We start from the raw sequence: 9,810 nt of genomic DNA on the forward strand, positions 1-9,810 counted from the left end.
CAAATGTGATCTTCATTCTTGAATTTGTTTTACATAAAAAACTAAAATGATACTTTCCTCTGACATTTGAGATCTGTGCAATTATAACAGAGCTCTGAGATTATTTTATTTTTTCTGTTTCTGTCTTATTTTCAAACCTTTTTGGATTTCTTGCTGGCAAACATACATAAATTCAAAATAACTTGCAAAGCAGTTCTAGTAATTTGTTTGATGGCTGCTTCCAGCTGTCAAAACAGCAGAACCTTCAATGAGGTGAACAAGACATAAATATCCGCAACATTAGATTCTTTAGATGAATATTTAATGAACTGTGTATAAACCATTAACAACTGTCTGCTTCAACTGTCACTTCTATTCACATATTGCTTTATGTTCACATAACAAAAAAAGCTACATAAATACTGAATCATACATAATGTAAGTAAAATCTGTATTTACAGCCACATCAGAAAACAGTTTGTACAATATTCAAAACAGTTGATGGTGATATTTGAAAATACAAACTTTCTAAAGGAATGTCAGTCTATTTTGTCTAGCTGCTTCATTTGGAAGAACTTGCACCTCAAGGCCTTCAAAATCACTTTAAACTGTAAGATTAAAAAGACATGAACATGAACACAAAAACATGTTTTGGTCTGAGACATTAAGTGGTGGGAAAAGGGAATAGCAAAGAATCCAGTGTAATCCTTTTTTATTAATAAGTTCTAGTAAAAATGAAAATTTTTTTTTTTTTTTTTAATCAACTATACATCATAGTAACTAAGAATAATCAGGAAGGCTTTTATGACAACGTATTCATGGAAATACTTTGGGATGAGGTCTTGCAGCAATTGATTTTGCAATACCACAAACTGACAAACTATTTTAATGTCTGTGTAAGAATTATCATGGTCATAGCTGTGAAGTATTTGAGCATCATCAAGAGGTTTGTTCACTCCTTAGCACCTTTGCAACCAAAAATAGAGCAGCAATGCTGGTTTTGACATGTTTATGTAATCAGTGTATGAGTCATTTGACTAATTGATTTAGCTATGGTCACTTCAACTGCTCACTTCTGTCTCATTACTCTTTCATAAGCATCCACCCCCCCCCCCTTTGAGGCTGGTTTGATGGAATTAATGGAGGGGCCCAAAGGTAATTAGCAAAACATGAGAATACCTGAAAATGACCTGCTATCAAACGGAAGAGAGATGTCTCAATTTCACCAACAAATTACAGAGAAGAGTTGGCAAAGTTCACTGCTCGACTGCTGTCTCTGTCCAGCAGACAGCTGGCAGCAGTTGCAAATATTATATTTAAGGAGAAAGTTTATTTGTGAAAATAGTGTTGTGGTTTATAGTCAGCTGTATACAGAAGTTTTTTGAAAAGGCAAACATGCCACAAAACAAGACCTAATGTGTCCTTAATGAAACAAAATATTCAGAAAATCAGACAACAACTAAATCAGACAATGAAAACATGTTGTGATTATGTGCTTTATGACAACTCAGTTTGATAGGCTTTTACTGGAAGCTTTATGTGGTCCAAAGATCCAATGTTGTGTGGTGCCTCTTCACTAAATCTATTATCTGCATGCAGACTTACATAATGGAGATGCTGGTAGAATAAATTAACTGCAACCATGCAGAATAAGTAAGAGGTGGCGTTTGTTCTGATAAAAACCTCTGTGGCCAATGAATTCAATTAACTCAATGAATGTCAATGAATTAATTTTAATCTTCAAGACAAAGCAGTTTTACATTGAGAACCAGAATGGTGCCTCTGTGGCTGTACTTCAACAGTTCTCATTATACTCAGTTTCAAATGCACTTCAATTTCCCAACTCCTCACTGTAAATGTTTGTTTTTTAACTATTTTTAGACTGAGTATATGAATTAAGCTTTGCTTTGCTGACTACGCATTACAGTTTCATTATCATTCAATAACATCTCATGTCCAATGTGTACTTGATAAGTATCTACTACTGGTAATTTTATCTTAAAAGCCTTTACAGACACATCAGACAGGTTGCTGCTGACTTCCCTTGTAGGTCAGTCCTGGCCAAGGGCCAGAGAATTGTGTTAATGGAGGTAGAATTTATGCTTGCATCAGCTTATAAACTATCAGTGACAGTCTCCAAATCAATATCTGACTAATCACAAGAGATGACAGATTGTCTGAGGAAGAAGACACTTAGAACTACAGAGACTGATTAGAGATAGTCAGAGACAGTTGAGTTTGAGTATATATAATATAAAGAGACAGATTTGGGGGAGTTTAGGGAGAAACTGCTTTCTCCATCAGAATATTTACACATTCAGAAGACACAGGCCAACATTACCTTCATGTTTGAGTTTTTTCTTGACCAGTATTCCCTGATTTTATCCTTGCTTTGGTCCACTAACTCACTAGGAAAATATTTTGCCCAGTTCAACCATGGTATTTCATCATGCTGAGCAAGTATCTCCATATATCTGGTGGTTTTACATGTGAACCAAGGTAGTGACTTGAAAGCTTCTGATCAATGCAAAAGAGCTGCAGGTTTGGGTCATTTGATCTACCTAGTTTCTTTTCAGCCTCTAGAGGTTCTAGTAAGACTTCAATTCACACATTCACCTACTATTCTTTGACCCGCTCATCCTGTTGTGTTTCATAGCTACGATGTAACCTGTCAATGCATGGTGCAACTATAAGGCAGTCTGCAGCCCAAAGTTAGTGTTAACTAACTACTGACTAAATTTGGTAGAATGCTCTAGTTATTGCAGTCACTATTTTGGACTCTTAGCTGTCAAAAGGACCTCTATGTACTATCCTGAGTGCATCTGATGTAAATCATAGTTAAATCTGATGTAAATCATAGTTAATGCAGTTCTCAAGTTACAGTTGTTCATTAAACAATATCACTTAATAGTACTGTAAATTAACCTTGGTGAGCTGTCAGTATAGAAGACTGAATTCCACTGTGACTCCAGGGAGCTTAATGATCAGAAGCAATCTACCACAATAAGCAAAACAATATGAAAATCCTGGAAAATATTGTTGTTCTATTCACCTTTAAAGGCAGACAACTGGTCTGATTGCTATTTATGTTTTTGATCTTGGAAAATAAAAGACAAGGTGATTTACATTTTGATTGATGAATGTGGAAACACTGCATCTCATTAATAAAGTGAGGAGTCTCACCCTAAAACCGTTCAACACCTTTGAGTACATGTTTGGAGCCATTTCAGGAATCTAAATTGAAATGCTTTGAGCTATAACAGGATGTTTTCAAAAAGTATCCATTAAAAAAGACAAAGATTTTAAATAATCATCTTGCCAAATCTGTCATCCGCCCTCTTATCCTTAGTAGTAATAGCTTCCGAAAACAGCCACCACACAAAACAAGCTGTCCTATAGAGGGAAAACACAGTACATTAAAAATGCTTTTGAGAAATGTGTGTGTGTATGTGTGTCCCTACACATCTGAGTAAACAGCAGAAAGGTACCTACATTCAGGAAAACATCCTCTGCATAGTTGTCTGTGTCAGCATCCCACAAACACCTGGAAGACATCCTGGTAAAAAGCAAGAGACAGAGGTGAGACATGCATACGTCAGACAACAAAGTATTTCACTGAAATATAATACATTCATACTTATAAACTGTAACAGCTATTTTTCCGTTTACCAGTACCACATGGTCACTTACTTGACTCCCTGTCCTCGTTGCTCCCCTATGACCACCTGCACAACCAGCTTGTATCGGTCAAACCCTGTGTCTATTAAGGAAGAGAAATGCATTGTAAAAGCGTACAATAAAAGTGCAACCATTATGTAGAAACAATAATTTTGGTTTTAATGTGACAAATTTCAGTGTTGACTATACATGTAGAGACAAAAAAATACTTTTATACTGCTATGTTTATATTTACTCTTCTGACTGTATTTTTTTATATCCTATAACCTATCAAAAGTACCATTTTTTTTCAAGACATCTTTAGTCTTGCACACTAATCCAGGATGATAAATAACCAACAAGGTCATGTTTAAGTAACAATAAAATCACTTTTTTTACAACTTTTTTTCTTTTTCTTTTTAACATTTTACATGTTTATTTATCGGCATCAGGCTGAGTCTCTAGTACGGTCAATTCACTGCTATTCTGAATATTAAATCAGACTGAGACGTAACCTGACTGAGAACATTTCTTCAGTTTTCATATTCTTATTGAAACCGATAGTTCAATGACCATTTTACGTTGGCCTAATCGTTCTGGGCAGTATTTGGATACAGACAAAGCATTACTCACTCTTCACTTTATCCTTAATGCAGTCTGCCAGTGAACGGGACAGTTCCGGTACTTGCTCTGGATCGTATATTACCCCAGATAGTCGTTCCCTCACAATTTCATGAATACACTCCTTCACAATGGCTGGTTTAAACCTGTAAGATTTAACAGTCAGTAAAACAGCAGGAAATTAAATAGGCTTCAACAAGTCACAGTGGCCACAAATCATCAGTCTTCCTCATTATATGATCCTAGTAAATAAATGTTAACAAATGAGGATAGTATAAGAACATTAAAAGTTTGCATGACAAAATATCATATATATCAGATAGTAATGTAACTAAATATGTGGATCATGTAAATTCCAATATGATCCTGTATCTAATATTATACCCATGAGAGGAAAGGCACGCTATTTGAACGCTACATGATCCTAAAATTATGTCAACTAAACAAGATAAACACAAGTAAACAAAAAATGTGTCGACAATACTTTCATTTTTTCATAAATGAACCAGTCCACTGTTTGTCATTTTAAAAAGCAGTCCTCACACTAGAAAAGTTTCATAAATATATGTTATTTTTGTTCATAATGACATACATTACAAAGGTCATACTAAAGACTAAAACCCACAACACCTAGCTAATATCAACATTCTCATTAGTACATCCATAATATGATGTAGGCGATAGTGTCCTTAACTAAGTTAGCTACCTAGTCGACATTAGGTATACTGATACGCGTTAGTTAGCCAACTAGCTACAGGTTTAATATGGATGTCGTTTGAAACGTAAAAACGCTGTTCAGAATTAGCGTTAGTTAGTTAGTTAATTAGTTACGCCAATTTCAGCGGTTAAACTTAAGATGACTCTAAGCTGAAAAGCTAATCGTTAAATAGTTTGTAGCTAGTTGTACTAGAAAACAGGCAACTAGTCGCTAGGTAGCTAGCTAAACGCCAGCACTTAGCAATTTAAAAGAACTAGCGGCTAACTTTACCTAACGTTACTCTAGCTAAATAATATTCGACGACATTGACCAACTCACTTGTGCTGATGGTTAGGTCGTATGAGGTATGTATTCGACCCCTCCATCGCATATAAGTAATATGAATTCAACAAGACAGAGGGCTTAGCTACAGGAGCGCGACTACTGACACAATCTTTGCAGAGTTGTATCTGTTGCCATAGTGACATCTTCCTAGTTTCCTATTTCAAAATAAGAGGCTCACGGAAACACATAGCCCTAACCCTAACCCTAGAATTTAATCTCTATCTCTTAACGCTAATTCAGGGATGTGTCTTTTAAATTAAGCTAACTTTAGACTTAACTATTAGAGTCGTGTAGGTTAAAGATCTTTTTTGTAATCTAATCGTCTTAATTAATCGCACGTGATTGCTATATGTGTGCGTGTGTTAAAAGTTTCTCTTATTGTTTATCTTTTGCTATATGATTCTTAAACCCACAGACATTGATGTATTCGGAACGATCGCCCCCACAATTCAAAAGGCCCCCACCTTGCCCACATATACATGGCTTAGCTAAGACTTTTATCACTACCTCAACCAAACCATTTCAGTCATCTGCTCCAACTCTATTTCTGTCCTTTTCGTTGATGGGTGAGAGGAACTAAAATGCCTGTGTCTTATCTTTATTCACACTTTTCCTGTCTCAGAGAAGGAAAGTCTTTCATAAGATTGTCTTTTAAAATGTCACTATTATCATCACTCAACATTCATTTCACCCCTTTCCTTTTACACCCAGGGATTGGGATCAGTGGAGTGGTAGTCAAAGAAGTGACAGTGCATCCAATTCTCTTGAGGTCTTAGCATGATGTCTGAACTATTCCATTTTCAAGGCCTCTTCAAGTGCAGTCAACTCAGAATATATCTCATTTGGCCATGATTTCAGAAGCAAATTAACCGAACTCTCCTGCTATAAAGATCACTTTTCAGCTTTGATTCTGTACCAGCAGGAATAATGGGAACGTTGTATCATCCAAATATTCCCAAAAATGCTTCCTTCGTTTATCATGAACAGGTTGGATTTAAATTACCCACAGTAATTCAAGGAAACTGTATCAATGTAGTTTTTTTTTATTGAATCTACAAGTGGGCCAACTTGATACAAGGTTTACCCTGCATGCATTACAGTTGGAATACCTAAATGTAGTGCTGAGCTACATCTAGACCTACAGAAATTGCAAATAGTTAAACATCACAAAATGTATACAGAGCTGTACTATAATAATTAAAGTTTCTTATTTTGAATTCCAGAACAATTGTGGTCATGTAAAAAAAAAAGCAGTAGGGGAAGTTTAATTGATCATCATTTAGAAGTCTACAACCCAAGAGAAGAGGCAGGAAAAGCCACTACATGCATTATCATTTTAAGGCTATTGATTGAACATGATGTGTTTCATTTCTAATGGAAAAATGAGTTGAAATGATTGATTATTCTTACTGATTATGATTTTTATTGTTTCTTACTGTATTCTTGGTTTTTCAGGTTTCACAGGTTTTAACTTACAGGTTGATTCATAGAGTTCACCAAGGCTCACATGTTTTTCATAATCATATCTCATGTCTATGTTCTTCTTGACCTGGTATAGTCTGACACTAAGGGACACAGTGTCCTAAGGAACCTTTCTCCCAGATACTCCTCACTAACATCCTTGAAAACATTGTGTCCCAAGAATACAGTAAGAAACAATAAAAATCATAATCAGAAGAATAATCAATCATTGAAACTAATTTTTCCATTACACATTACATTCAGTTTGATGCGTATTATGTACAGGCCCTACAATTTACAGGACTTGAAATATGCTGTCTTCAAATATTAAATATGTACATTAGGTTAAATTTACATTTACTCTTGTAGTTCCTCTACAAATGATTGAATGTGATTCAAGTTACTGCATAACAGTAAAGCCTTAAGCCTGATAAACAGTTTTAAAACTCTTGTTTAAAATAATATATTTTCTGAGAGAACAGCAGTTAAATTGAAACTGAATCATGCACCAGAGAAGTAAAAGGAAGCAGACATGTCTGAAGAGTTATTGTTTATTCTTCTGGAACATAATTTTCTGAAAGTGCTTTATATTTGAAGAAAAATATTGTAAATATTAGTGTGTGCTTTAATTCCCTGGGAGACATAACACATTTCATGTTTAAAAATGAAATGATATGAATGTAAAGTAATTTTTTAGCATTAGGAAATAAAATGAAAGTGAATCGGGATTTAGTTAACACATGGTTGCATAACACCAGCAGATGGCAGTGTTGCATGAATAAAACTGGAAAAACATTCCAATTTTGATACCCAAAGTCCTGAGCTGATAAGTTTATGAATTCAATATACATAAAGACAGTGATTTTCTTACACTTCATTCACACAAACCATATATACTAGTACTATATATAGTACCGCTTAACATCTGCCCTTGCCAAATAGACTTGTCACCATCCCTTTCACAATCCAAAAGTGAAACAGAAACTTATGAAAACCATAAGTTTCATTTTTCCTGAAATCTACATTGGTCAAAGCATCTGAGCCTTAGTCATTCTCATAGGGGTTTGTCTACTGTACAGATCAAACAAAATTCAGACAGTTTTTTTTTCTGTTTACTATAGCCAACAGTGGCACTTGGCACTAACAGGATGGCACAGTCAGAATGGATAAATATCTTCCGGATTAAAGCAAGCAATCTTAAACCAGGAGATATTTGGCATCTGGAGTTTGATAACAAAATTATGCCTGACTGCCCAAACCAGGGCTGGGCTCAGTACATCAGGAACACCTCTGCCAGGTCAGTATGCTGGACTGCTTTTAATCACGATATATACATTACAGTAGCACTGTACTTGATGTATTATGTCTAAGAGAATAAAAGGTAGTTAATGTGTTATCCAGGCTAGTTTGAGTTATTTTGGAATAACCTCTTTGCCTTACTGTAACCTCAAGTGATTACGCCAAAGAACAAATGGTTTTCAACTGGCAAAGCTTGAAAGGTTTGTTTCATTGCATATGCAGAATGGAGGTTACAGCAAATGGCTCTTCCTCCTCTCATTTACCTTTTATACTGGTGTCTAACAACATTATTAAACCATATCAGACCCAAGTCAGTTACTGAGTTCAGCCAACAGACTTGCAACAACTGTAATTTCTTCTTCCTGATATAATTATATCAAATTTCTTCTTTTGCTGTTTCCAGGAGGTGTTTCTGTAGCTATAACTTCAGTTTCCACTGCAATTTTGTTTGGTTGTCATTTGGTTAAACAGCTACATCAGATGTTGTTCTAATCTACGGTAACTACACAGACACATGACACATGATAATTTAGAAATCCATGTCATCTGTCATTTACAAGGTTCAGATGTACCAAATGTCGAAGAAGCTGGCCTTCCAATCGAGTGATGGTTGTCTTCCACATGCACCTGATAAATGGGATGGGCACTGTCAAGGTGAGGGCCTGTCGTCAGAACTGCAAGATGTGCACTGCAGCTCCAATGGAGGAACCTGAAATCAGTGTGGACAACATCAGCATTCTCCTGGATAATCTGATAGAGAAGATAAGAATAAAGTGTTACCATGAAAAACAAAACACAAGCAACAAGCCTTCCCACAAACTTGATGTGAAAAGTCCTCATGAGCCTTCACATTGTGAGGCCTGCATCGAAGGCATCTGTGAAAGGAATACAGCTGCTTCTTACTCAGCCTTTTATTAATTTGGAAAACAAATCCTGTTAATTGGCTATTATAAATTCTAATCACAAATGTAAACAGCCATAAAGTAGGAGGGTCATAGGAATATGCTGTCAACAAACACAGGATTTAAACACACAAGAGAGCAGTTTACCTGTTTCAAAGCATGTTGTTAGTTTACTAAGTCTTTTTTTTTTTTTTTAAATCAAGCTACAATATTTCCCTAAAGCTAATAAAGTAGTTGTTGCTAAATCTGTATTTATTATTGTAATCAAAATGATGAAGGTCTGGCGCATGATACCATCATACTGAGCTAATGGAACCCACATCTATGGTACTGATAACAACTGATGATGGTCACTGCATGGTGTGAAGTGGGTGTTTTATGTCTAAGATTATATTACCAAAGTTTGTATTCTCTATCATTGTTCTTTATATATATTTTGTTGGCAGTTGTTTACAAAGCAATAAACAAAACTTTATTTGTGATTTGTTGTGTGGACTTTTTTTCTAATCTAATCTATTGATTAATTTATCTTGTTTTAATCAGCACTAAGTGCTTTAGACTGCCAAATTGTATCAGCTCAATGAACAATTATACAACAGACAGAAAGGCACTTTAGCTTTGCAGGCGGCCTGGGGATTAGAGTTGTCTAATAAAAAGCTCTAAACAATATAAAAAAACTAAGGTTGTTTTGGTAAACCAGAGGACACCTGTCCCTTGCAGTCCATCCATTGTTTATTTGCATAAAGCAGCAGGTGTGACACTGACACAGCTGAGGTCAGGCTTCAGTATCTACAAGTCACATACTGACATTAACTGTGGTTTATCTTTGTTTTTTTTATGAAACCACCT

At 35.4% G+C, this 9,810-nt stretch overlaps 2 protein-coding genes across 2 annotated transcripts; one reads left to right on the forward strand and one right to left on the reverse strand.

Annotated features, from left to right (window-relative positions):
* Nucleotides 1–282: 282 nt before the first annotated feature.
* dynlt2b (dynein light chain Tctex-type 2B) lies at nucleotides 283–5,421 on the reverse strand. Its single transcript, XM_026323819.1, has 5 exons — nucleotides 5,294–5,421; nucleotides 4,270–4,403; nucleotides 3,670–3,739; nucleotides 3,472–3,535; nucleotides 283–3,372 (listed from the first exon to the last, which is right to left on the reverse strand). The coding sequence occupies exons 1-5, from the start codon at nucleotides 5,338–5,340 to the stop codon at nucleotides 3,325–3,327; spliced, it is 363 nt and encodes a 120-aa protein (XP_026179604.1). The 5' UTR covers nucleotides 5,341–5,421; the 3' UTR covers nucleotides 283–3,324.
* A 2,357-nt stretch (nucleotides 5,422–7,778) lies between these two features.
* LOC113139910 (receptor-transporting protein 3-like) lies at nucleotides 7,779–9,443 on the forward strand. The gene is made up of 2 exons (XM_026323537.2): nucleotides 7,779–8,057; nucleotides 8,620–9,443. Exons 1-2 carry the CDS (start codon nucleotides 7,909–7,911, stop codon nucleotides 8,975–8,977), a joined length of 507 nt encoding a protein of 168 aa, XP_026179322.1. The 5' UTR covers nucleotides 7,779–7,908; the 3' UTR covers nucleotides 8,978–9,443.
* Nucleotides 9,444–9,810: the final 367 nt, after the last annotated feature.

This window comes from Mastacembelus armatus, chromosome 4, assembly GCF_900324485.2.
Source record: "Mastacembelus armatus chromosome 4, fMasArm1.2, whole genome shotgun sequence".
Classification (NCBI taxonomy): domain Eukaryota; kingdom Metazoa; phylum Chordata; class Actinopteri; order Synbranchiformes; family Mastacembelidae; genus Mastacembelus; species Mastacembelus armatus.

Excerpts from the sequence above, each read along its gene's own strand:
- dynlt2b (XM_026323819.1), bottom strand. The coding sequence starts at position 5,340 with ATGGAGGGGTCGAATACATACCTCATACGACCTAACCATCAGCACAA. Across the intron at positions 3,740-4,269 it reads CATTAAGGATAAAGTGAAGA|ACACAGGGTTTGACCGATAC; the intron begins GTGAGTAATGCT and ends CTTCCTTAATAG. Across the intron at positions 3,373-3,471 it reads CAGAGGATGTTTTCCTGAAT|GACAGCTTGTTTTGTGTGGT; the intron begins GTAGGTACCTTT and ends TTCCCTCTATAG.
- LOC113139910 (XM_026323537.2), top strand. The coding sequence starts at position 7,909 with ATGGCACAGTCAGAATGGATAAATATCTTCCGGATTAAAGCAAGCAAT. Across the intron at positions 8,058-8,619 it reads ATCAGGAACACCTCTGCCAG|GTTCAGATGTACCAAATGTC; the intron begins GTCAGTATGCTG and ends GTCATTTACAAG.